Genomic DNA, 27,698 nt, shown 5'->3' with positions numbered 1-27,698 from the left:
TATTTTGGGGTAAGAAATGGCAGTCCACTCCAGTATTCTTGCCTGGAGAATTCCATGGACAGAGGAACCTGGTGGGCTTTAGTCCATGCTGTTGCAGAGAGTTGGACATGACTGAGCTAATGAATGCATGCTTACTTTGGTGTTTATACACCATTTTTCTGCAGGATGTGTTGGAATTTTCGTCCCAGAAACATTGTGTACTTCGATTGGCCCATTCTGTGACTAAACTAAGAAAGTTTCTTAAACTTTATGAAAAGGTTTTAAATAAATGTTCAGGAGTATCATGCAGATCTGATATTATTAAACTTATTCATGCTGTGATGTAGTTAATGAAGTGTTGTGTGGACAATAACAATGTTTCATGCCTAAACCACACACATCAGCTTCTAATGCTGAAAGAAACAGAGCGTGTATTTTGGTGATTTTTATAATGAGTACCTAGGAGAAGAAGACCTCCGTGCCATGAGGGTAGTCAGTAAGTTTACTGACCTGACACTGAAAGCGTGATCCATAAAAGAAACAAAACTGATAAATTGGACCCAATCAATATTTACAACTTTTGCAAAGGTCACTTTTAAGAGAATGGAAAGAAGCTACATACTGAGAAAACATTTGCAATCACATATATGATGTGGGACGTGAAACCACAATATGTAAAGAACTCTAAACAATCAATGGTAAAAAAAACAATCAACCAAGTTTAAAAATTGGACAAAATAGGTGACTAAACACGTCATTGCAAACGATGAGCAGAAGGCAAGCAAGCACATGAAGAGATGCCCAGCATCATTAGCCATTAGTGAGACGTAAGTCAAAGTCACCCAGAGACACCACTTTCCCCTATTAGAATGGCTGCAGTAAAGAATACTGACAATACTAGGTGTTGGCTAGGATGTGAAGCAACTGGACCTCACACGCATTGCTGGTGGGAATGCAAAATGGTATCCTCACTCTGTAACACAGTTTGAGTCTCTAATAAAGTTAACCATGCACTTACCATATGACTCAGCAATCCCACTTCCTGCTTTGAATGATAAAAGAAAAATTACATGTTTTTGGAAGTGATTTTTATAATTAATGTATTCATCTCTGCTCTTTTGATGCAAGTAATTTAAATCTTACAACTTACAATCACACAAAACTCGGCCATGAATGTTTATAGCAGCTCAATTCATAATCACTAGCTCTGTAAATGAGGCAAATGTCCCTCACTGAGTGAAGTGATAAACAGACTATAGTGTGTCCATGTGACGCCGCACTGCACAGCAGTAGGAAGGAGCAGACTTTCATACACTTGACAACTCAGAGGCATCTCCAAGGCACTGGGCTCGGTGAAAGAAGACGCTCCAAAAGGCTTCATACTGTGTGATCTCACACACACATGATAGTCGTCAAAAGACTGCACTACGGGGAGAGGGACGGGAGCAGGGCTTGGCAGAGGTTGGGGTGGGGAGGGAGGGTGTGGTGTGAACTGGAAGGGAGGTTTGGGGGCGATGTGTCCCTATGGTGGTGGCAGCCATGTGCGTGTGAGAATTCACAGACCTGCACACCATACACAAGCCAGTCTCACTGTGTGTGGTCCCGCCACTTCATGGAAAATAGATGGGGAAACAATGGAAACAGTGAGAGACTTTATTTTTCTGGGCTCCAAAATCACTGCAGATGGTGATTGCAGCCATGAAATTAAAAGACGCTTGCTCCTTGGAAGGAAAGTTATGACCAACCTAGATAGCATATTAAAAAGCAGAGACATTACTTTGCCAACAAAGGTCCATCTAGTCAAGGCTATGGTTTTTCCAGTAGTCATGTATGGATGTGAGAGCTGGACTATAAAGAAAGCTGAGCACCGAAGAATTGATGCTTTTGAACTGTGGTGTTGGAGAAGACTCTTGAGAGTCCCTTGGACTGCAAGGAGATCCAACCAGTCCATCCTAGAGGAGATCAGTCCTGGGTGTTCATTGGAAGGACTGATATGTTGAAGCTGAAACTCCAGTACTTTGGCCACCTGATGTGAAGAGCTGACTCATTTGAAAAGACCCTGATGCTGGGAAAGATTGAGGGCAGGAGGAGAAGGGGACGACAGAGGATGAGATGGTTGGATGGCATCACCAACTCAATGGACATGGGTTTGGGTGGACTCCAGGAGTTGGTGATGGACAGGGAGGCCTGACATGCTGCGGTTCATGGGGTCGCAAAGAGTTGGACACGACTGAGCAACTGAACTGAACTGACCTAACATGAAACCTACCATTTTGCCATTTTTAATAGCACATTTTGGTATCATTAAGTACATTTATGATGTTGTGTGTCCATCAGAGCATCCAGCTCCAGACCTTTCCCATCTTCCCAAACCAACACTGCACCCAGCAGATACTGGGTCCCATCACTGGTCCTGGCCTCCTGGAAAGCCCCACCCTATGCCCCCTGTGATTGGCCACGTCAGGGACCCCTGACCAGTGGGATCACGCAGTGCTTGTTTTTTGGGGACTGGCTCCTTTCTGCCATGCACAGCTTGCATCCGAACTTCCTTCCTGCTCAAATGCCATCCCTGGGGCCCATGTAAACCGCGTTCTGTTCACTCATCGCCCCCCTTACGGACACACGGTTATTCCCACCCTGGCTGGGCTCAGGCCCTGCAGTGCCGGCGGCTCTGAGGGTGCAGCCCAGCCTGCTTCCCCCGCGTCCTGAAGTGCACCCCTGACTCTGCGTGAGCTGGACAGCCGAGACCCCGCGGCTGCACTGAGGGCCCTACGGTACTGGGGAAAGGGGCTCACATCCAGCCCGGGGGCGCCGGGCGGGGAGGTTCCGGCCAGGCCACCGGTGGTCTGTGCCATCGGCGGTCAGTGCGCGGTCAGAGCAGTGCCAGCCCTTGTCACCCAGGCAGGGCAGGAGCCCCTGGCGGTCCTGGAGGCGTGCTTTAAAGGCAGCGTGGTTTGGCTTGTTACATTTCACAATTTGTGGGGAGCAGATGCTGCTTTCCTCATGCCTCGCCGTAAACAAGGGGGTCTGTTCTGTCCTCCAGGGGGATGGGAGGCCAGGGAGGAGGGGAGGGGAAGCCGGGGAGGAGGGTAGATGGCAGGGCCGTCCGGGTGCCCAGGGGGCCCCGCAGCCTCACAGCCGCTCAGGGATGTGGGGGTGCGGCCTGGCTGCTGACGCCCCCACATCCTCAGGCGGTCCCCTGACCCCATCTCTGCCCCCACCCTGGGGACCCCAGCCTCTGCCTCCGAGCTTGTGACGCACACGTTTCCCCCTCAGGAGAGCCCTGGACTTGGCTCCTGACTCAGGACTGGTTAGTCACTCCCCGAGGGGTGAACGCTCCTCCTCTCTGCTCAGAAAGCACAGAAAAGCCAGAGCCGCTCACACTTTGAATTATTTGCCAGGACTGGCATCTCTTTGTCTGCATCTATCCTGCTTCCTGATGCGAAGAGCTAACTCCTTGGAAAAGACTCCGATGCTGGGAAAGATCGAAGGCGGGAGGAGAAGGGGACGACAGAGGGTGAGATGGTTGCATGGCATCACTGACTCAATGGACATGGGTTTGAGTAAACTCTGGAAGTCGATGATAGACAGGGAAGCCTGGCCTGCTGCAGTCCATGGGCTTGAAAAGAGTCGGACACGACTGAGTGACTGAACTGAACTGATCCTGATCAGTTTGCAGGCGATGGAAAGGCAAAGAAGGAACTTGAAGGGCGGTCCTGCTGTAAAATAAGAGCCGGGCCAGGGCGGAGGAGGTGGGGAGGGGCAAGCGGCAGTCACCCCCGACCCTGAGAGATCAGAAAAGGAAAAAGGGCCGGAGGTGGGGACCCCCACCCCACACCACACTGCTCTATACGTGAGGTTAGGATGTCCACACATTCTCTCCAAAGTACATAGAGCTGAATATTTGGGAAGCGAAGTTAGAAAATTAGTCCAGTTCTTTAAAAACGAAAGCTTCAGTTCAGAAAAATAGCACTTATTACACAGGGATTTCAAATAAAGTAGAGAAGTTTGTAGAAGAAACCCTGCCCCTTGGGGCTGTGCTTTGTTCACATGCTGGTGAACCACGGGCAGACCTGGCCTTCTGTACAGGGCAAGATGTGAGTCGTGCAGGGCCTTGGCACGTGATCAAGCACGCGGAGGGTTACAGGCCCCTGACGTGTCACTCTTTCTTGACGTAACAATTAAAACAACAACTTCCTGGTGGCAAATAAAATAACGTTATGCTAAAAATCTAAATACTGTGGAAGGAAAGCCATGGGGTAAAGGACAACCGGTCATTAATGTTTGACATAAATTGCTTTTTCCCTGAGCCTGTTTGAAAAATTATGATTAATTTCCCCCCACTTGTGATAACGTGTGCTTCACCAGCAGGGGGAGCTCGTGCACTTGGCGTGCCAGTCCCATCTCCAGACACCATGAAGGACTTTTAACTATTTTCCAATTTGCTCAAACTTGGAAGTAATAACAGGAGATTAGTTTTCGCCCGACACAGTGAAGATCAATGGTCATCCGATTGGGTAAAGATTCATTCCCTCGACTCTGACGGCTATTTTATGAAAATAGGGTCGAGGCATTTGTCTGCGTCATCATTTGCATTTGGATTTGATTAGAGACGAAGGGATGGAATTGTTCCCTCAGAAGAAAATGCTGCAGCTTGGAAAAATGAACACCCACTGTGTCTGGGGTTTGTGCTCAGGGGAAAATAGAGTCCTAGAGCTTGATTTAGTTCTTGTCTGCAAGAATTTAAAATCTTTCCTGAGGAATTGATTCTTTCAAATTGTGGTGCTGAAGAAGACTCTTGAGAGTCCCTTGGACGTCAAGGAGACCAAACCAGTCAATTCTAAAAGAAATCAACCCTGAATACTCATCGGAAGGACTGATGCTAAAGCTGAAGCTCCAGTATTTTGGCCACCTGATGCAAAGAGCTGACTCACTGGAAAAGACCCTGATGCTGGGAAAGATTGAGGGCAGGAGGAGAAGGGGACGACAGAGAATGAGATGGTTGGATGGCATCATCAACTCAGTGTATATGAGTTTGAACAAATTCCAGGAGACGGTGAAGGACAGGGAAGCCTGGCGTGCTGCAGTCCATGGGGTCACAAAGAATTGGACACGACTGAGTGACTGAACAGCAAGAACAACAACCTGGATCCACCATTAGAATGCCAGTGGCGGAAATTTGAGTGAATCCTGGGTCTGGGACATGTCTCCCCTCTGCATCCACCCTGCTTGAGCTCTGCACCCTAGACGCAGTCACACCAGTCAATCCTGAGGACAGTTGGACCCTAGAGCCTGGCTCCCTCCCCTCTCTCTGCCCAGGCTTCAGTTTGCTGGCCTTTTCTCCGGATGGATGACACTCACTGGGTGGGTGCTGAGGAGGGGCCTGGAGAGTAGTGGTAAACGCCAGGCAGACAGGCATCTGAGGACTGCCCAGATGCAGACTCACGGCTTGGAGATGTCACACAGGAGAGACGGGCCTCTAGAGGACTTCGGAGCGCAAGGCTCTGCCCTGCGGTGTGTTATGGGGAGCACGTTTCTAGCCCTCACAGAGCGCCGGCTTCCCTCAGGTCACAGGCGGTAGCGAGAGGCACTGGGGCTCCTGCTCTTGCACTCTGTGTCACTGTGCGCTGGCGGTGGGGAACTCGGTCCTTCAGTCACAATGTGCGTGGGTGACGAGCGTCGCTGACACCTGCTCCATCTTTTCCGCGTTGTGGGGAGGGATGTGAGCTCTTTGTGGAGCTGCTGTTTGGAAACGGTTGCCCTTTTTAAAACTTGAAATCGAGCATTTTCATGGAGGTCACGAGTGTGGGTGCCCTCATGCCAGGGTGCCTCACCCACCACCTGCGGGTCTGTTGTGATGGGTGCCTCAGAGCTGCCCCGGGTCTGGCCCGTCAGCAAGCAGCTAACCCTGTGATGGGGACCTTGAGGTGACCGAGGCCCGCGTCCTGCAGCCCGCCTCGCTCAGGGACAGGTGGAAGCGCCGCGTCAGAAGGACGCAGCCCAACGTGACCTCTCTGTGGATCAGCCTCGGCCGCGTCCAGATGGTCGTCCAGAGGCTAAAAGCAGGACCCTTTTCTTTCTGGCACTTTCTTAGTCAAGTCGATCCTGTGAGTTCTAGCTGTGCATGCAGCCCTCTGTGTCCCCAGGCTGATATAAAAGAGGAACACGGAAAGAGGTTCCTCCGTGTTTTATGGGGTGGACACATGGTTATTTTCACCTTGTTTTACAAGTGTGGACGTGGCTACTCGAAGGGGTTGTGTGAGGGGGTGAAAAGCACCCAACGAAGCAGCCGTGCAACACACACACACACACCTTGGTGTTTCAGTTTACAGGTTGAACGCGGTAGAATTCCGCTTGCACTCACAGAGCGGCGGTAAGAATACACACCTTCATAGATGGTTCCACCAGTGGTCCGGAGAGTGAAGGAATTTGCCTTTTGCTGTTTTCAAGCTGCAATTTGCATTTTGATTTTTCCACAATAAAAGCCTTTGGCTTTGTGGCACCCTAGGAAGCCCAGATCCAGCGAGTCATCTCTTTCACCTGCTCGGAGCCACGGGCTCCAACAGTGTGGGTGTCTTCCTGAACTGCCGACGATAAGGCAGAACAACAGAGTGAGACTTGGGAGCAGTGAGAGAGTTGCGTCTTGGGAAAGTGTTAAGAAAGCCAAAAGTGCTTCCTCCACATTGTCGTCTTTACATTTGAGAACCAGGAAATGTAGTCACAATGGAATGGCTCTTCTTTTCCTGCCCTTTTCCCTTGCTTTACGCTTCTTTGGACGGTTTACGGAACTCCCCCAGAAATCTCGTTTTGGTGACTACAGGGAGTCGAGGACTTAAGGAAATCCTCCTCAAGGACTTTCCGAAAAAGCAGTGTTGTGAACATCTTGTGCTGAAAGACTCTAACCCATGGCCGTCCCGTCTCTCGGCCCGTCCTTGGAAGGCAGGGTCATGGCAGTTATGTGCTCCTGTGGCATCTGGCTCTGAGCTAGCTGCTGGTAAAATATTATCTCCTAGAGCATGTGAACTGAAGATCACAGGCCTGCAGAAGAGATAACACATCTGCTGGAAACTGTCGGAGCTGCAGTGCGCCCCCTTTCAGAGCTGGCCCCAATGACCACGGCGTGTTTTTGCTCCAACACCCTGACCCTGCGATGCTCTGGCCGTTCCCAGAAACCACTGGACAATGAGGCCGATCTTGTTTATGTAAGTTTTTCAGAGGAAGCAATTGCTCCACTTCTGGTCAACCAGCCCCCGGTTCGCCTCAGGGGAGAGCGTTAGATGCTTTCTGGCAAGGTCGCTGCATTTCGATTGTGCAATCTGGGGAGAGAATTCTTGTTAGTCTGAATGATCCTTGCAGTCCTCCCCTGAGTTTTCACCCTCAGCAAGTTTAAGAATATGTTTGCTCCTGAATCATCAACTCGACGGAGTTTAATTAAAGCAGTGGACTCTCTTTCTTTAGAGAAAGCCTTGCTGTGTCAGCAGTGGGCTTTTCTCAGTTACAGGAGGAGCACAGGCAGAGCTTTCGTTTAGGTGGAGATTTTAGGTGGCCCATGACATGTTTTTTCCTGGCTGTTAGCAAGTGGGAAGGCCAGCGGGTGGTCTGTGTTTGTGGGGAGCTGTCTCATATTCTGCCCAGAGGGACTGTCGCTTGGGCCGAGATAGGAGGGCCTGGCTTCCAAGCTGGAGTTTCTACTCTCAGCAAGTTGTGAAGCTGAAGGCAGTGGGGGGTGGGGTGGGGGAGGGCACATCAGCCTGTTTCCCTCTGCGATGTTTTGCCTGAAACGAGTGAATCAAAGCCCCCGGCCTCTTCTGGACCAATTCTTTGCCTCCATCGATGGCCATGCAAGGACTGGATTAGAGGCCTCCGGGCAAGGAGGGAACCAAATCTCCAGGCTGTGGGTGTGAGGTCACCCTGGAGGGAAGTGGGTGTCACACGTCACAGCCTATGTGTCCGTTGGTTCTGTGAACACGCAGTGGCTGCCTGGCTTCTGGTAGGGGCTTAGCCTCAGGTGGAGGCCTTCAAGGCTGGCCTCAGCTCTCACCCCGGGGAGTGGACCGGCAGGGGGAGGAGGAGGCCGTGTAGGGGGTCCCAGCCGGAGCTGAGAGCTGCCGTCAGGTCCACGAGGACATTGCCCACGGTTGTGATTTCTACCCATAGCTCCACCGTCTCATACCGCCTGATATGCAGCTGCCCGGGGCCCTCCTGCCCAGGAGCCTCCAGGAGGGTCCCTCTGCCATACCTGGGCCACCCTCACTGTCCTGGGAGCCAGACCTCATTCCCGTCTCGGGCAGCGCTGGGGAGCTCATGGCCAGACGCCCGGGCTCACGGTCCCCAGAGGAGGGGCTCAGCGCTGCTTCTCAAACAGGGCGGCGGGCTGGTGCTGAAAGTGACGCTTCTGAACGTGGGCATGCAAGCTTCCTTGTCTCCTGTCTGCAGGAGGCAGGGCTGGAAGTTGGCATTAACTGCTCCGACTTTTCTTTGCTCCCATTTTGGAAGACCTCAGTGTGTCTATAGTATGCACATGACTTCCCAGCGTAAACATCCAGCTAACGCCTTGGTAGCTGCACAAACCAGTCTCCCAGGGCACCTTTCCTTGGCTTAGAACTCAGTTGTCTCCTTACGCAGAGTGGCAGCGGGCGGTGTGAGGGATGCAGAGTCTGGAAGGCTTATTTTTGGGAGGAAAAGCCGAGTTGCAATGGGCTTTCCTGCAACTGAAGGCCACGGGCCCCTGGGCGGCTGTGCTGTGAGGTAGCCCCTCTGGGTGGGGAGGGCAGAATAGACCCCAGGCACGACCCCGGCCCGACCCCTTGAGAGGCCAGTCCCCGGAGACCCAGACGGCCTGCGCCACATCAGCGTGGCCCCCAGGGAGCCTGATCTGCTCTGGGTCCCCACAGCCAGACCGTCAGGGCCTGTCAAGACTACCCAACTCTGGTCCGAGCCATTTCCTTGGAAATGAGGAAGAAATCGATTCAGAAAACCTGGAGACAGAGTACGAGGGAAGTGTCTGGAAGGCTTTCCGTGTGAGCCCAATGCCTGGGGCTGGGGGCTGACAGACGGAGGTCTGTCCCCGGAGCAGAACAAGGTCGTATATGCCTCAGGCATGCGGAGTAGCTCCCGAGCATCTGCCTTGGGGCTGGAGGGGGCTGTGCTGTTCATGTGGTTGCGAAAGGGCCCTGAGACAGGAGGAAATGGCCATGGGTCCGTCCCCACAGAGATGCTCGCAGTCCCCGACTCTGACTCTCCAGTTGAGACACTGAGGCCTGAGGGCAGGAGCGCAGGGGCTGCAGCCAGAGCTGGGCTGTGGGGCCCCGGGGGCGGGGTGGGGGTGTCTGCTGCACCCGTGATGCCCGGTTTACCGGCACAGGGTGGTGCTCCCGTTTCCCTCCATCAGCCCGGGGTCCCGGGGCGTTGGCAGGACAGACGGTTGTTTCTGACGTCGCTGCCAGTGGCTGGGGAGGGAGGCTCAGCGCAGACACCGCAGGTGGAGGGAGAGAGCAGACCCTCAGCATGTGCTTCCACGCACGCACACTCCGCGCTTCTCCAGGCGCCAGGAGCCCAACGTGGCGAGCCCCAGCCCCTGGGACGGTTGGTGCAGGTTCAGAGCGGGGAGGGAGGCTCTGGACAGACCTCTGGGTGCTCCTCTACCCCTCAGGCGGGTGGCCCCACAGTGGCCTCTGCAGGCTCATGAGGACCGGGTCCCCAGGGGCTGCGAGGGGCAGGCAGGGGCTTAAGGAAGCCGGTAAGAGCAGCTGCCAGGTATGGGAGCAGGGCGTCCCTGGCTCTGCCTGCGTCTCCAGGTGCAGGTGGGACGGGGCCCGGTCAGGCACGGCTCCCTGCTGCCCGCTCCGGGCACCTTTCCGCCTCCTTAGTCCACATGACCTCTGGATGATGCGGCTTTCGGAGGCCTGGCTGTGTGGGCCCGGGAGACCCGATGGGGAGCCGGGAGGAGGAGGCCCCGTATCCCCCACGGAGCCGTCTTCCCCGCTGTATGTGCATCTGCTCCTTGTTCCACCCTTGGAGCCTCTGCTTTTCCGATTCATCCTGGGTCCTCCAGCGTCATCTCCTGCGTGGACGTGGGCTCCCTGCCACCTTCAGGTCAGCCCTCGAGTCAGGCTGGGGTGGAACTAAGTAGTGATGCGTCTCCTGGAATCGAAGGGCTCCTCATGGGAGCCCCATTCTGGAAGGGCCTCCAAGGCGCTGAGCCTGCTTGTTTCTTGACAAACAGCCAGTGGGGCTTTCTCACCCTTCCTGCAGAGTTTGTGCAGAGAGACAGAGAGAAGATGGAATGTTCCGGAAGGTCTGGGTGTAGGATGTCAGCCTGAGTTTCTGAGCCTCGGGGGGAGGATGGGGGAGGCTTCGGTGCTGAGCTGTTGGGCCTGGCACCACGGTTCCCAGCGTGGCTCCGGCGGGCAGCTCTGTCTCCTCCAAGCTTCTTTCACGGCCCTTTCTTGTATCTGAAAACCATTCAGTGCCACCAGGCGCTTCAGCCCTTTCCCATGGCTGGTGCCTTTTCCTCTCCAATAAACATAACCTCTTTTCTTTTTTTTTAGTTCAGAAAGTAGTTGCTATATTGTTTTTTAAGGGAATAAAGAAAAGTCAATAAACCTTTGGGTTTTTAAAAATTTGATCTAATCTCTTTCCTGAAATAGTGAAGAATTTGACGTGCCGGGGGGAGACATAGTGAAGAGATCGCAAAGACGGAGGCCTGTCACTGGAGGCCCTGGCGCCCGGCCCCAGGGCTGTGTCTGCAGAGCCCGGGGATGGCACCCCTGCAGGTGTGAGAGCATGCATGTCCGTCCCACTTGTACACGTGGGCAGAGCACATCTATCATGAAGATGTGGAGGGCAGGCCTGCTGCCTTTGTTCCAGCAAAAGAGAAAAACCAAACACTCTGTTGAAGGTTTCTATTTATCCCCCGAACACCGAAGCGCTGGCCTCTCGCCCCCCACATTCTGTGCTGAGTCTGGGATTTCTGGCAAAGTCTCTGCCTGTCGGAGGTGGAGTGTGTCTGCTTTCTTACGGTGATGTGACCCACGGAGGCAAGGGCGGGGCTCCAGACGGCTTCAGGGCTTAGGGCGCAAGGGGGTCCTTGTCTGACCCCCACATCCCTGCCACAGGGTGACTGTGTACCTCAGCCCCCACACCCTTGCCCCAGGAAGGCATTTAGGGCCAGCCCCGGCTTCCTCCTGGCTGAGTCTGAACCACCTGAGGCCCAAGGGCTGCAGAGAACATGTGCCTCCAGGGGGTTGGGCCCACACCGCCTTCCTGGGGATGGGGGTGTTGCTTTGAGGAGCCACCGAGGCGAGGGGGTTCTCTGTGCAGTGAGCATGGTGACCACGCCTGAAACACGGTTCCCCTCTCTCTGGGGGCGGCACCCCTCCGACCCACTGCAGCCTGGAGTGGAGGTTCCATTAACCCCCGGGGGCTTGACGACAGTGCCTCCCACTTAGCCTGCAGCCCGGTGTCTGCCCAGGGCCCAGCGCCTCTGAGCCTCCTGTCCCTGGCCTCCGCGGCCACCCTGCCCACCTTCCTGGACCGGCTTTCCGGAGCCGCCTGTCAGGCACGCCTGCTCCTTCTCCGGGGCTTGCCAGGTCTGGGGTCTGTGGCCCCACCATCACACAGGGTGACAACCTGTCTTCCTGGCTCTGGCGTCTCAGCAGATGTGGGCGCCCCTCCCACCCGCCTCCTTCCCGCTCCTGCCCCTCCCCCGTGCGTCTGTGGAGGAAGATGCACAGTGAGGGTCCCTGAGCCCCCACCCGGGGCCCTCCCATGCCCTGTTCCAGCACGAGGTGTCCTCCTCCTGTGTCGTCCCAGGGTGGAGAGCCGGCGCCGGGACACGGTGCCCGCTGGGACCCACGGGCCTGAGAGCGGAGTCTCAGCCGGACGGCACCCTGCACCTCCCCGGGGTCACCCCAAGGTCCCTGTGCCCCCCATCCTGCGCTCTGAGAGTCAGCTGAGACTCTGGAGGACTGACCACAGGCTCCTCCTCCTCCCAAGGATGCTCACTGGGCTCGCGCCTGGAAGGGCTCATCCACCTGGCATTTGGCGGGCACGCAGAGTCTGTTAGGCGCTGGTTCTTAAAGGCCGCGTTGGGGTGGGCCAGGCCTGCCGCAGGCATCTCCCTGCCCTCACCCTGCCCGTGGCCCTGCAGGGCCCCCCAACCCAGAATCGAGGCCCTGCTTCCCTCTTGAGGCCCGTCCTCTCGGTCTCTGCATTTTCCTTTGCCGCACCTCCCCAGGAGCTGCCCTGCAGGGGAGACAAGCTGCCTCTCCGAGGCTCCTGGGGCGGGAGCGAGACAGCCCCGACGCCGTGTGGCCGCGGCCGCGAGGAGGAGCCGTCTTACCTGGTACATGTTGCACAGCCCGGGCGGGCTGCGGGCATGGGGGCCCAGGGGGCTCTTGCTCTGCTTGAGCCACGGGACCTGCCAGAGGGACAGAGTGGCGCCTGAGTCCGCGCGGGCACCCGGGCTGGCCCCACGTCCTCCGGCGGACCCCGGGTGGGGAGGAGGGCTGGCGGGGTGAGGATGGGAGGATGTGGCCTGGCAAGAGGGTGGGCAGTGGACCAGCTGGGGGCTGGGTGTCAGGGGACACACGGAGCGAGAAGACAGAAGGGGGCAGCCCCCGAGAGGACCGCAGAGAGATGGGACGAGAGGGAGGCTCGGGGGAGCGTCCTGCCCTAGCGCCTGCGCCGGGGCCGTAGCTGGCTTTGTGGCCACCTTCTCTTAAACACGCCACCGGCACCAGACATGTGGGTCCAAGACAGCTCCACGTGAAGAGCTGAAAGGGCCTTTCCAAGTCTGTAGTGGAGTGTATTTGACACGCCGAGGCATTTTATTTTATTATTCTTTTCCTTTCAGAGTTGAGTGTGTTAGCTTCTGCACGGGACAGACACATCTTTCCCACTCTGTGGGGGTCACCGTGACATCTGTTATGCTGGACTCTCTCGGTTTGCCCTGGAGTAAACGGAGGTCATTGTAAGGGCAACGGAGTGTCCCTCCGGCAGACCACTTGCATATTCTTCTCTGCTGTTGGTGACATTTAGGAGTCTAATATTAATAGGGACTTAATAGTCCTTCGTGAGTTATGAATGAATGTAAACTTTATTATAAATCTTCCTCAATCGTATTTGCTCTGAGTGCATTTTTCCTGTTCTATTACCTATGAGACAGTTGCCAAATCGAGCAACTTTGAGGGATGTGGTAGAGAATATTATTACAGGACTAAGGACAGGGGCCTGCAGGAAGGGCCTCTGATGGCGATGACAAAATGGTGAGAGAGAGAAACAGAGACAGCGGACGCCTTACAGAGGTCAAGAGATGAAGGCAGTGTAGTAGATGTCAAGAGAGGTCTTAAACTGACGACAGATGAAATGGATTTTTAAAAATGACGTGAATAGCTGGTTATGCATGGAGATAAGCAGTAGTTGTGATATGGGGAAGCATTATGGTGTTCTAGAAATATTATTGCAAAGTGAACAGAATTCCCGGAGGCAAGTCTGTGGTGAGCCTGTGCTTGGCTGGGTAGCTCATGTTCAGTTTTCTGCACATGTGAGAGGCATGCTCTGTGCCAGCAAAAAGCACTGGGCGTTGGGTACTTAAACGAGTAAGACACGGAGTATTTATTTAGCAGCATGTCTCGGTGGACAAGCTTGAGGATTCTCTGCCTCTAAGAGGCCTGGCTGCTCCCACCGAGGGTGAAAACCCTCAAAAACGGCCTGTGGGCCAGTCCACGCTGGCACCTGGTCCACAGACAAAGAAAACTTTCTGGTCCTCTATTTCACACTGCGTCCCTTCTCCATGACGATGTCGTCTCTGCAGCACTTTCAGGCAGCTCTGGGGGCTGGCGGTAAGCGCCCACCACTGCCATCCCTGGCCTCCTGAGTGTTGGTCACAGAGCCTGGGATGCTGGCCAGAGGCGCTGAGATGGGGCAGCCCCCTGGGCAACCCCCCAGTGATCGGCCCCTCCCGCAGCAGCAGGAGGGACGATGTAGTTGAGGCGGGTTCTCTGCCTCCCGTCCAGATACGCTCAGGGTCAAGGGGAGGTTATCTCTGGCAGAAGAAGTGGGGGAGCCAGCCCAGGTGGGAGGAGAAGAGGCAGGAAGGCGTCACGTGTCACCCCTGCCCGCCTTTTACTGCTTCCAATGAAGCAGGATGATTTCTGGGCACGTAAGAGTGTTGTGATGTCTGTGACGGAAAAACTCGAAGATAACCTATTAACCAGAGTGTGACAAGAGGCTTCTCCAGTTCTGGGATGCTGACTCCGCACCTTAGTAATTCGCACGAGAGACTGAGGGTGTGTTTTTTTCCCTCATGATGAGATAGTCTCTCAGATATCAAGCGGAGCTCTCTGTCAACCAGTAAGAATCGGCCATTCCTTTTGCCAAAAGGAAAGTCAATGATGATGGAAATCAACACCAGAAAGTGGAAGTGAGTTTAACAGGAGATGAATTAAGAAGAGGGTCTGGTGGCAGGGTATGGGTACAGATGAATGGAAGATAAATCAAAATTAATTCCATATCTTTATGCTTATTTCTGGGGCTTTCCTGTGGCTCATTCAGTAAAGAATTTGCCTGCAATGCAGGAGACTCAGGTTTGATCCCTGGGTCAGGAAGATCCCCTGGAGGAGGAAATGGCAACCCACTCCAGTATTCGTGCCTGGAGAATTCCACAGACAGAGGAGCCTGGCGGGCTACAGTCCATGGGGTCGTAAAACGAGTCGGACACGACTGAAGCGCCCTAGCACAGCACACGTGTTTATTTCCGGCTTACCAAGGCTCCCAGCTTGCACTCCACCTTGCATAGTCACTGTCTGCCTCACACTCGGACCTCAGATTCTCCAGTGTTGATCTGACCGCCTGGTCTGCACCCTCCGGGGAGTCCAGCTGGGGGCAGTCTTTCTGTGCTCAATCACTCAATAAGTGCTGTTGTGGGTTCCGTGTCCCAGACACACAGGAGGGTAGAGACACTCCCCCGACGTGTGCAGGACGGCATTTTCAAGAAATACTAACAATCAGGCAGAGTGAGAACTGTCCTCACAGAAGGATCAGAGAACAGAAAGCTCTGTGTGTAAAGCTGATGCTTGAAAGCAGAGCACAGAGCGGGTGCGCAGGCGCCAGACTCACCTGTTGTTCAGCTGCTGTCAGGAAGCCAGTCACACATGTGTTTAGTAAGGGAGGGACGTCAAAAAAGACAACTTAAAAAACTCACGTGCTATGAATTAGTGTGTTAAAATGTTTAATAAATGCATTAAAAAGGGAGAGATATATAAAAAGTAAAAGGTCATCACAAAATCAAATCGGAATACAGACAGCAGAAGGCAATCAGCATTAAATACATCAACACAATTTACAAACGTTTCGCTCGGAGGACCAGTACATTGCCGCCCACACAGGGGCGTCACATTCTGACCGACCTCTCGCCCGGAGCGCTGAGGGTGTGGAGGCCGCAGGAGGACACGGCGAAGTACTGGGAGCCAATCAATAGCTGATCCATAATCGATCAGAAGAATGACATTAATACTTCAGAAGGGATTCCTGTAGTAAATCTCAGCAAGTGTTTCTTTGGGTGTGGAAACAAGTACACCCAGCATAAAGAGATTTTTCTCTAGAAAGGTCTCTGGCCAAATCTCTTGGCAAACCCATGTGCTGCGTGGCTGGGTGGGTGACACTGAGATTCCTGGGTTGTGTGTTGTGAGCGGACTCACTCCCAGCAGAGGTGAGTGAGTGCAGCTCTACTGGCCCCAAGCCCGGGGCCAGACTCGATGGAGGGGGCACCTTACCCAGACCCTTCCTGCCGTGTCCTTCACATCACCCTCCAATGTCACCCTCCCCGGGGGTTACAGAACACATCTCCAGCATTAGGGTACCCTGTTAACAATGAGGAGTTAGCAGTTACTGTACAACTAGAATGTGAGTGAAATTAAAATGCAGTGGAGAAAAGGCAGGGAACAGAACACTATGACTAATTTCCAAGACTGCTTGTCCCCAGGGCGCTAATTGGCAGCAAAGGTTCTCACCCCCCACAGTCAAGACCAGGGGCAGCGAAGGGAGGCTGGACACGGACGGCCATGGGCGCTGAAACCAGCGGTCCACAGACGCGGCTCTGACCGCAAAGTCAGCAGGCATAATGGGAAACAGGCATAACGGCTAGGACCTAAGCCTGCAGGAGGGCGGGCTCTCGTGGAGGAAGGCGACACAGGCCTTCTCCTCGAGTCCCTCTAGGGGGCTGCCCAGGTCACTGTGGCCACCTTGGTTACTCTCCAAGCTAAGGGGTCAAGATTCTGGGGTGAAGCCTGAGGATACAGTGCTGGCCCTCACAGGGCCCCACTGTCCAGGGACTTGGAAACCTGCTCCTTAAACACAACAACTCCGTCTTTCTTTCCTCCCAAAACAAAGGCGAGTGGTCTCCATGAATGCACTTTTCATTTAAGGCTCTCAAAAGAATATGCCTCCTCAAGGAATTTGTGTGTGCTTTCCCTGAATGCCAACTCCTGGCCGCACAAAGGGTGGGTGTGTTTGTGCACTCCCAGCACTGGGGGCGCTGCTCACCCCGGGGCCCCCAACGTGTCCTCGGAGGAGCGGGGCAGGTGACAAACAGCCCCTTTTCCAGGAGCCAAGGGCTCCATTCAGCTTCACATGCTTCAGTCCAAAAGACCTTTCTAGCATCTAATAAGATGAGGGCTCTCCTGGTTTATCAACAGAGCAAAGCAAAAATAAAATCAGAACCAAGAAACAAACCCACACCAATAAAAAACTGCAGACTTCTAGCCATTGCAAGTGTGTCATTGGGTATAGAGTGTATTATGCTCATACCTCCAGTGTTTAAAAGTGAACAAAACATCCACAGGAAAACAGGTGAGCTGAAGAGTATTTCCAGGAAGCCCCACTGCATATTTTCAGCAAAGACAGGAATGTACCCTGGCCAGTGTTTGTAATAAGCAATCACAGATATGATTTCACATTAAAATTCTAATGGATTTCATTGGCATCAAAGGGCAAAGCTGTTCATTTAAAAATCTTCTTTATTCAAGACCCAGGCGTGAACAGAATTGATACTTTTAAAAGTACTAAATCAACTATTTCAACATTGTTTTTATTTTTTAAATCCTGTGAAAATGTTTTAATCTAGATTCTTGATAATCTAGCAAGGCTAGTTTGCGACATGGAAGTCTACTTCTGAGGCATCTTTTCTTTGAAAATGTTGAGGAATATGAGACTTTATGCAATCAATGTTGAACTTTTACACAAAGGAAGAAAAACCTGTATGTATAATACAGTCATTTTGAGATAAGGTCACAGCAACTGACATAAATGCTTTCACAGTCTGATTTTAGCTTAACCTGTCACCACTGAAACGAAGCTTGTTTTATAACAGATGCTCTCCAGCTGTTTAGTCTCCGCACCTGTATTTTTGCTTTGGGTTAAGCAGCATAGTTAAGGTTTCGAAACTGGTGACACTACAGGCATGTGAGGTGCTTTGCAAGACTGGGTTAGGCAGCCAGGGTCCGGTGTGGCTTGATAGCATCTCGGATTGAAACTAGCATTAGAAATGGGTCAGCTGACCCACTTTTAAGGGGTGGGGTACGACTGCCCCAAAGTACAGGACGCAGAAGGAAACCGTCAGGAAACAAACTCTAGAAGCCCGGAAGGTACACTGAGTTATTCACTAGAAGGCCACACGACAGACCTCAGCTCCAAGCAGGTGCCCGAAAACCTCAGCGCACCTTGACACCACACATGCGCAGCTGACATCTGTTTTATCTTTAACAACATCAGGATCGTCAGTCATTTTAAGAACTGTAGCTAGAGACTAAAGCAAATCTGAGAAATTCCCGCGCTCCCAGGGCCCCAGCATTGAGGATGAGACCAGGACATCAAGGGCCTCTGCCCACACTCGGCTCAGAAGCCTCGTGCCTCCCTGGGCCTTTCAGGATAAGCACAGGACACAGCCAGAAGCAAAGGGCATCTTAGGAGTTTTGTGAGCACCCCCAATAAACCAGGGGCTTTTATGGAAAGCCTCACTCTTTCCAAAATCCCCCAGCTGTCCAACGCTCTAAAAATCAGGTGCCACGCAGGCTGTGTATTTGCTATCTGATTGTCACTTGGGGATTAGCTTTTCAATGAAACGTCAACCATGAAAGATCTATTCACCATCAAGTCCAGTAGCCACTGCTGCAACCTGGACCACAATAGGAGCAGTTTTCTCTTGTGATACATTTTTCTCTACAGAACATTTAAATAATGAAAGCGCAAATTCTATATTCAAACGAACAGAGTAACAAAATCATACAGTTTTGACCCACAGACACACTTCATTTATTCCCCTCTGCGACTCAGACAAAAGACAACGTCTGCTCAAGGCGAATTTAAATTTGTCCCAAAGTCCTCAATCGCAGTATTGTTACAAGGCAACTCGAGGCTAGCGGCACTGAGTCCAAGAACAAATGGGCTTAGCCCAGTGTTGACCCCGGAGCGCGGGAGCAGAAGCGGAACCAGCACTCAAGCCCCCAAGCACGAGACACAGGAGGCCCCAGCACAGGGCTCCCTTTCTGCGGCGCCCACACCCACGCCACCCCAGAGATGCGAACTCAGAATGTTCTCCACCCTGAACCGCGTTCCGACTGCATCCCTGGTCAGCGGGGGGAGGAGGGTGGGAACTTCAAAAGCCGAGACCCAGGGGCTCCTAAGCATCTCCAGCAAGACGCTGCGCCTCCTCTCGGGGCTGAGTCCACCCGCGGGTCCCCTTCCCGCCCCACTCACTCCCCCGGGGACGCCCGTGTCGTGCGCCTCTACTCCTCGGAGCTCACCTTGCCTGAGCCCCGCTTGGGCGCACCCCTGTCCGAGCCAAAGAAGCGGCCGAGGGAGTCGAGGATGCCCGTGTCTCTGTGTCTGGGGAGGAAGCCGTGCCTGGCGTGGTCCATGGTGCTCGCCGAGGCCAGGTACTTGGATCTCTGGGAGGGTCTCTTCTGGGCCGCCATTGCGTCCACCGCCCCGGGAGCGGCCGCACTGTCTTCCTGGATGGTCTGGAGCTCGTCTGATTCCGAGGGCCGGTCTTTGAAGGTGTTGTCCTCCCGGCCCGGGGCATCTCGGGAAAAGAGGCGGACCAGGTGGGGGCGGCCCCCCGGGTCAGCTGGGCTGGCCTCGGGCCAGGCATTCTTCGGGTCCGCTGTGCGCTTGGAGTCTGTCACCGCCGTGTCCTGCGAGGGGGCCCCATTGTTCGGGACCACATCTGCCGCTCCTGCAAACAACAGCGAGATGTGAACGGGGCTGTGCAGAGCGGGCCACGGACAATGCCGCTTTCTTCCCGGTTGGCGAACTGGCCGTCTCCTACAGAATCCACGGAGGGTGTGGGCGCCATGCAGCCCTGTGTGGCCCCTGACTGCCCTGGGGAGGACCCGCCCGGCCCGAGCCTCTCTCTTGGTGGCGGCTCTGTATCTCAGGGGCCCTGGGGATCGTCGCAGGGGCTCCGGACTGGGCACCAGGCCTCCCAGAGCAAACACAGCCATGCACAACATCGCCCCTGGGTGCTGCCACTCCTTCCCTGGGAGGCTCCAGGGTTCTGGGCACCTTGATGGCACATTTATCACCTAAAAGGCCACTGGTGCCCAAGCCAAGCGTGTCGGAAGCATGTATTTGACAAAAGGTATTTTTAGTGTTCTCAGTAAAAATGGAACCTCCCACGTCTTTTGCAATTCATGCCTTAAAGAAACGGGGTGTTTAGAATTCTTTACTTCCCAGAGTCCACAAGAGGCCTCTTGCAGGACAGAACTGCTTATTCAGGACATTTTGGTTGGGCTTCTCCTCTGCAAGCAGTGACAATCAGAAAACTTGAGTGGGAAGGGGGTGTCTCATGTTGCACACCACTCTCCCTTAGCTTTTCACAAAAATACACAGCATTTCTCTTAAGAATGGCAGGACCTCATCTTGCTCTCAATTACAAAGATGGGTATAATTGAACATTCCTCTCCAAAGTTTATTACGCATCGACAAAAATTGTGGGTATACTCACACTTTCCTGTAACAGCATCCATCCATCTAACTGCCCAGCAATCTATTCACTGACATTTACCAACAGCATCCACCCACCCACTCATCCACTTATCCATCCATCCATCCACTTATCTACCCATCCATCCATCTACCCACCCATCCACTTATCTACACATCCATCCATCCACCCAGCCTTACCGAGTACCTGGCAAACGTAATGTCCTGCACTAGTTCAACAAAAATGTGGTCCTTGTCTCATGAACAGAGATGAAAATGAGCAATATGAGTTGAATGGTGTCCTCTAGATGGTGTGTCCACATCCTAACCCCCAGCACCCATGCATGTGAACTTCTCTGGACCTCTGGTCTTGGCAGATGTCATCAGGTCAAGATGGGGTCACACTAGTGTAGGGTGGGCCCTGACCCAGTGACTGGTGTCCCTGTGAGCAGAGGGCATCTGGATGCAGACACACAGAGGAGAGGCCATGTGGTGTGGAAGCAGACCGTGGCCTGGTGTGTCCACAACTCAGGGTCTCCAGGACGCAGGGATGTGGGAGGCTCAGGGCAGCCCCTCCCCAGAGATACCAGGGAGAGCGCCGCCCCGCCCACACCTGGTGCAGGTTTCTGGCCTCCAGAGCCGGGAGAGGAGAGTTCCCCGCTGTTTGAAGTCCTGTTTGCGGTCATTTGCTGTGGCTGCCATAGGACACAGACTGTGTGAAGTCACGTCGAGTGACGACACGAAAGGAAGCGGGACACGGGCGTCAGGACAACCTACTGAGGGGACAGTGTGAGAGTGTGGGCCGCTCGGGGACAGGGGGGTGGGGGCAACATGCTTCTGCAGGGAAGGATGCCCGGGAGACAGTCCTAGGGAAGGAGCTTGGTGTGTTTACTTGGGAGCAGGGAGGCTTGGAGCCCCAGGGGGCAGGTGTGAGGCCTGAGGGAGACGGGGAGCCAGTGGGGGCGGGAAGGGGTGATGGCGGGGCAGGATGCGGTGAGGGGGTGGGGAGGGGGCCGGCGGGGGAGGTAAAGGGGGATGGTGGGGGGAGGGGCTGAAGGGAGGATGCACTTCAAGAGACAGGCTGGCCAGCCTGTGCAGGCTTCAGGGGTTGAGGTGAAGGGATTTTTTTTTTCTTTTTTTCCAGAAAGTGCCCAGAGACAGTCAAGGAACAGGGTGTGGGCAGGACCAGACCTTAAGGGAGAAGAAGACTCAGCCTGAGCACAGGTGCGGGTGAACACAGGTAGGAGGGGCTAAGTCAAGGCAGGGCCAAGGTCGTGTCCGGGGCTGTCAGGAAGGGTCGGCCAATCTGGGTGATGGGCGCATGGAGGGCCTCCTCTTTCATCACACGTGTTCAGGGGAGGCTTTACATCTACAGCACCTACTTCCACAATATAAATTACAAAAACTGAAGGGTGCACACTCCTTTAACAAAATCAGAGAGTTCAAGAGACTGTCCCTGGGTGACATTCATTGTGCAGTCAATATATTGACCTATGCTCCCAAAGCGGAGTACGGACATCATAAATGTCTGTTGGACACCAACTACCAGGCAAACAGCCAGGCCGCGGGGTCCTGGGGTCTCTCTCCTGCTCCTAAGAGGGTGCACGCAGGTGTCAACTGTGCCTTACGCCAGCCACGCTACAAGCCTTACAAACCCATCACTTAGAGCGTGGCACATCGTTTCTGACACTGATTAAATGAACCACACGAAACCACTCATATTTACCACATATCAGGCCCTCACCACCTCGCACCGTCCTGAGACAGCACCCTGAAGAATGCTGTGGCCGGCACCAGGCTGTAGATTTTTACAGGGACGCAGAGCTAATTTATAGGTTGCAACAGAAAGGGTCTGCTTTTCTCGCTGTGCTTTAGATTCTGTGGCTAATATAAATTAATGCAAATGTGAACGGGAAACAATCGCTATATTGTACGTGGTTAAATGCATTAACGAAACACAAGCGCATCTGAATACTAATATTTTTACAACAGTCAGCCTTTGTGTCCCTGAATATGGTTATTTGTGAGGCACAGAGAAGGGCGTTTGTGTCCTGGAAGTTGCTTCTCCCGGGATGCAAGGAGCCCAAGGAGAAGCTAAAATCTGTGGATCTGCAGCATTTTCGGTAAGGACAAGTGCAGTGTTAATTTGTCAATTCATAACAGCTTTCATCGAAGAGGCAGAGTTCTTATTTAGAGGGTAATTCTGGAGCAGAACTCTGGTGCACAATGTGAGTGGCTCAGATCTGGCAGGACCCCAACAGACATTTATAATCCTCTCTCAGTTACTGTTTAGATTCTACAGGAAATTGGAAGAAAACGTCTTAAAAAAGTCACACCTCCGTCTAATGGGTAAACCCACCCCAGGAAACTTAGGGAAGTGCACTTTTGAGGGTGGCGGTGTTAAAATCACAAGTGTCTCTGAGAAGCTGAGGACCTAGTAAGTTGGAAGGTGGTTTCTGGGGCACAGAGACCCCCTGCCCTGCAGACCAGGATGGTGACATCGGGGCAGTGATGACTGTTTGGAGCAACTCACCAGTGTCACACGCCCCGGGGAGGCTCCAGCCCAGGGTCTCGCTGTGACCACCTGGCCTGTGGGTCCTTGGCATCCTGCCCCTCCCCTCCCCCACCCCCCGCCACCAGCAGGCCGGGGTCGGAGTCTGCAGTTTCTCCCGGGTTACTCCAGACGCCCCTGACCACATCACCTCTTCCTTTACTTACCCGAGCCGAGTTTGCTCATGGCCCTGCTGGGCCCTGCAGCTCATGGAACGGGAGCTCCTGGGCGCTCAGCTCTGGTGTGACCATGACCTTGACCGTGACCTTGATGGTTCCCAGGACCGACCCTGCCTTGGCCCTCAGGAGCATCCTCCCCTGCCCTCCATGACGGGCTGCTCCGGCCTCTCAGTTCTCCCCCAGGCCCTGCGGTGTGCCCGGCTCCGCGTGCTTGGCCTCCACCCCCTGTCCCCCCTGACCTTGACACCTGCCCCCCAGCCCCCACCCACTGGGAGGTCTGCTCCAGGCATTTGGACTGAGCTTCTCTCGATGCAGCTTCTACGCGGTCAGCCTCACAGAGGGACTGCCTCAGGTCCACCTAAATTGTTCTCAGCTGGCAGTGCCATCCCTAAAGGCGGGGACCCTGCCAGACTTGTCCCCTCAGGTCACTGGGGTGGCACAAGGTACTGAACCTGGAAGTGCTGTCTCCCAGGCCGGACTCCACCAGCAAGCAACAGAACCCAGACTCTGCTCTCTCTTCTCGGCTGGAAGGACTTAGTTCCCAGCTGTTCCACCATTTTTAACAGAGAATTTCCTTCCATCCCAAAAGGCTGGATGCCAGGGTCTAGAGAGCTCTGGCTTAGAAATGAATTCACCTGCACAACTGAATTCTTTCTGGCAATTTGCGGAGGTTCAGAGAAACCCCTCAGCACGGCTCCAAGGTTCCAGATAAAGCCCTTAGCATCCCTGCCTTGCCTTTCTCCAAGTGCAAAGCCGAGCGCAGGTGCTGGGTGAGTCACTCACATGGAGCGTGGCTGTCAAGCAGGGCTCATCCCCCAGGTCGTTTCATCCACCTGTGCTCTGCACTGTCTGCAGCAAACCAGACCATGTGGACGGCACAGGAAGCACAGGCTGCCCGGTGTGCAGGGGCCGGTGCAGGAAGCACAGGCTGCCCCGTGTGCAGGGGACGGCTCAGGAAGCACAGGCTGCCCCGTGTGCAGGGGACGGCTCAGGAAGCACAGGCTGCCCCGTGTGCAGGGGATGGTGCAGGAAGCACAGGCTGCCCCGTGTGCAGGGTCAGGACCTGCAAGGTGTCGCCAGGAGGGTCTCCAGAGGCTGACCTTGACCCCCTGCCCACCAGATGAGGGCCCCAAGCCTCCGGCGGTGTCTGTGGTCATGAATAGGGAGGTGGGGCCGCACGCTTGTCTCTGGCACCTAGAGGCTCCTGTAGTGGCACACGTGGGACTGGGCAGGCTGGGGGTCTGCCTGGGCCACCCCTTCCATAGATGCAGAGCCTGGTGATGGTCCAGGAGGGAAAGCTGAGCTCTCGCTGGAAGTTTTATAAGTGTGACCAGCAGCCATACGGAGCAGGTCATTTACAAGTCCACTTGCTCAGGTGAGCAAACCGAGGCAGAGCAAGTGAAGCAGGGCTCCACGTAGGAGGTGATGCTTACTCTGAGGCCCCAGCTGCAGGCCACCCCCAGTTCTGGGTACTCCATGCGGGCCCCCACTGCCTTTACCTGACCCTAGGTTTTGCCTCTCAGGGTGACATTAACTGCAGATGACCGATGGCTGAGACATTTCTGTGTAACAGAGGCACTGACTGGGAGAGATGGGAGGGCTTCCCAGAGCCCAGCCAGGGCCTCCTCTGCGAGCAACAGGGCCCTGGGTCCCCCAGAGCTCTGCAGGGTGGGAGCGGCTGCCTTGCCTCCCCCTACACCCCGTCCTGCCCACCCCACAGGCACGCATAACCATCTGCTCCCAATTTACTACACCAGCTGTCCTTGGCATAATGTGCTAATGCCTGTTGAACACTCAGAAAGGCTGAGTTGAGGGATCCTGAAAATCACATTGCAGCTCTGACTGTGGACACGTCACCCTGCGACCATGCAGAAGCTCTGAGCCCTTGCTTGTTTATATAACTGCTACTTATACCCATTGTCTCACTGTAACCAGAAAACGACAAACATCACACATTCATACATGATGGTCTCAAACAAACCGTGATGATTCAGTGAGTGCTGTTCTGTATTTAAATGACTGTCTTTACCTAGATTGTATACCTTATGCTGTTTTCTACCACATTCTTGGCAATTATACTCCATTACCGACTTGCATCAAAACCACGTATGTGAGTGTGTGTGTGTGAACATACAAGAAGCAATACAGATGCCAAGCCACACCCCAGACCCAGAGGCAGAATGCGCAGCTGCTGCTGCTGCTGCTAAGTCGTTTCAGTCGTGTCCAGCTCTGTGCGACCCCACAGACGGCAGCCCACCAGGCTCCCCCGTCCCTGGGATTCTCCAGGCAAGAATACTGGAGTGGGTTGCCATTTCCTTCTCCAATGCATGAAAGTGAAAAGTCAAAGTGAAGTTGCTCAGTCGTGTCTGACTCTTAGTGACCTCATGGACTGTAGCCTACGAGGCTCCTCCGTCCATGGGATTTTCCAGGCAAGAGTACTGGAGTGGGGTGCCACTGCCTTCTCCAGAATGCACAGGGTGGCCCCCAATTCTGCTCTTTTTTTGACTGGCTGGGGAGGAGTGGCCAGTGAGCTATTCCTTCTCCAAATAACCAGGCTGACCCTTTAACCCAGCACTACACACGTCCAGTGACATCGCTGTTCACCCGTGCCCCCATGCCCAGTCACTGCCAGGGAAGGGCAGCATAGGAGATGCTGCCGACCTTGAGACCCAGCGCCCTTGACGCGCCGTTGTTTCCCACCCTCTGGGCTCTTAGGGAAGGCTGCACCTTCCTCCTCTGTGGGGAGAGCGCTGGTCTGGCTGGGACTCACGGCTTTTCCCAGCTTTGGGCCAACGTGGTGGCCGCTCTGTTCCACCCCCCCGGGAGCCGCTTACAGCTTCCTGAGTTCAGGAGAGGCCAGCGTGAGGACGGCTGCAGCTTCACCTCTGAGTTTTCCTGTATCTTCAAATGCCACAGAGGGTGAGATGGTTGGAGGGTATCACCGACCCAATGGACGTGAGTGTGAGGAAGCTTCGGGAGACAGTGACGGATAGGGAACCCTGGAGAGCTGCAGTCCACGGGGTTGCAAGGAGTCGGGCACGACTTAGTGACTGCACAACATCAACAGCTCAGGTTCACACAGTAGAAAGTACATGCTGTTTGTCAGAGCAGGACTGTATCCCTCCTCCCACCAGAATAAGACACATATAGAACCCCCCTCTGTGAAGGCGAGTCCATCTATTAAATTTAACAACAAAATGAAAACCTTCTATTGACAAGATATAAGTCATGGTGGGCTTCTTCTCACTATAATTAATTTAACTTTTTAAAATTCCTGTGATTAGATAGCTTGAAACATAAGGCCTAAGGGATCATGCAACTATAATTTCATCAGGGAAGTTTAATAAAATTTCATATTCACAGCTGACCAGATCTTTAATGAAGCTAGAGACAATAAAAATGATCATCACTCAGCTAATTAGAGGTTTTGCCAAGAATACACTTTAAAACTGCATGGTAGAGGCTTAGCCCACCACACATCATCATTGCTGGCTCATTCATGCGCATCACCCTCATTTAAAGGGAGGTTCCCAGGCTTCATGGAGCAGTCAAATAGTAAAAATGAGGAGTGAGGTCTTTAGACTGGCATTTCCAGAAGTCTGGGAAGCTTTCATCTTTGCTAAGACACAAAGATCCGTCTAGTCAAATCTATGGTCTTTCCAGTAGTCATGCATGGCTCTGAGAGTTGGATCATAAAGAAGGCTGAGCATCAAGAAATTGATGCTTTCAAACTGTGCTGCCAGAGAAGACTCTTGAGAGTCCCTTGGACAGCAAGGAGATCCAACCAGTCCATCCTAAAGGAAATCAACTCTGAGTATTCATTGGAAGGACTATTGCTGAGGCTGGAGCTACAATACTTTGGTTACCTGATGCGAAGAACTGAGTCATTGGAAAAGACCCTGATGCTGGGAAAGATTGAAGGTAGGAAGAGAAGGGGACGACAGAGGATGAGATGGTTGGATGGCATCACTGACTCCATGGACGTGAGTTTGAGCAAGCTCCAGGAGATAGACAGAGAAGCCTGGCATGGTGCAGTCCACAGGGTCTCAAAGAGTCAGACGTAACTTAGTGACTGAACAAGACATTAAGAGAAAACAAGAAATTACCATGTACTAGCCTACACAAAAGGAAGAAAGGGAATTTGGGAAAGTACAAGAAAAGAACAAGAAGGCATCATCTCAGAATAAAAGGGATGCACTCAGGTCACTTTCTGACCCTCCTGCCGAGAGCCTGAGTCTGTCCACACGCCCCTTCACCGAGGGAGGCTAGTAGTCACTTTCTGACCCTCCTGCTGAGAGCCTGCGTCTGTCCACACGCCCCTTCACCGAGGGAGGCTAGTAGTCACTTTCTGACCCTCCTGCTGAGAGCCTGCGTCTGTCCACGCGTCCTTCACCGAGGGAGGCTAGTAGTCACTTTCTGACCCTCCTGCCGAGAGCCTGCGTCTGTCCACGCGTCCTTCACCGAGGGGAGCAGCCTTGCTGCTGGTCTTCTGGGCAGGGCCCGGACACGCCGGGAAGCCCCAGAGTCCCAACAACCCTCTCTCCTGCCGGGCAGGAGGCCCAAGCCCTGAACGCCACTCTGAACCCACAGTCCTCATTTTGCCACTGACCTCCAGCAGCTTCCCAGAGGAGCTTCTGGTACATATAATATACATGTGCTTGCTCCCCATATGACATCCCTCAGAAAATAAAATTTGTTCCTTCATTTTGAGGGCTCAGACTCACTGGTTGTATCTACATTTTTACCTTGGTTTTCAAAATAGTAGCTTTGGGTGGCATATCTAATTAAGTTTACAGCCCAAACTGTAATCTGTAATTTTACTTTCTTATTCTAGGGCTTCCTTGATGGCTCAGATAGTGAAAAAAAAAAGAAAGAAAGAAAGAAAAAGAAGGGAAAAAAAGTCTGCCTGTATTGCAGAAGACCAAGGTTTGATCCCTGAGTCAGGAAGATCCCCTGGAGGAGGGCATGGCAACCCGCTCCAGTATTCTTGTCTGGAGAATCCCATG

General features: G+C 53.7%; 1 protein-coding gene across 3 annotated transcripts in view; it reads right to left on the bottom strand.

Annotated features, from left to right (window-relative positions):
• Nucleotides 1-27,698, bottom strand: part of MBP (myelin basic protein) — a 104,673-nt gene that overhangs the window by 13,411 nt on the left and 63,564 nt on the right. Inside the window, exons 1-2 of one of the 3 annotated variants that reach the window (XM_027526075.1) lie at nucleotides 18,783-19,058; nucleotides 12,323-12,400 (exon numbers count right to left, since the gene is read on the bottom strand). In XM_027526075.1, the coding sequence (XP_027381876.1) occupies nucleotides 12,323-12,400; nucleotides 18,783-18,953 (249 nt within the window). In that variant the 5' untranslated portion in view covers nucleotides 18,954-19,058. Of the gene's footprint in view, nucleotides 1-12,322; nucleotides 12,401-18,782; nucleotides 19,214-27,698 lie in introns of those variants that run through there. The other 2 variants (XM_027526076.1, XM_027526077.1) reach the window with 2 other exon arrangements.

This window comes from Bos indicus x Bos taurus, chromosome 24, assembly GCF_003369695.1.
Source record: "Bos indicus x Bos taurus breed Angus x Brahman F1 hybrid chromosome 24, Bos_hybrid_MaternalHap_v2.0, whole genome shotgun sequence".
Lineage (NCBI taxonomy): Eukaryota > Metazoa > Chordata > Mammalia > Artiodactyla > Bovidae > Bos > Bos indicus x Bos taurus.
Note: the sequence above shows the minus strand (reverse complement) of the source record. Positions and strands in the feature narration are given on the sequence as shown.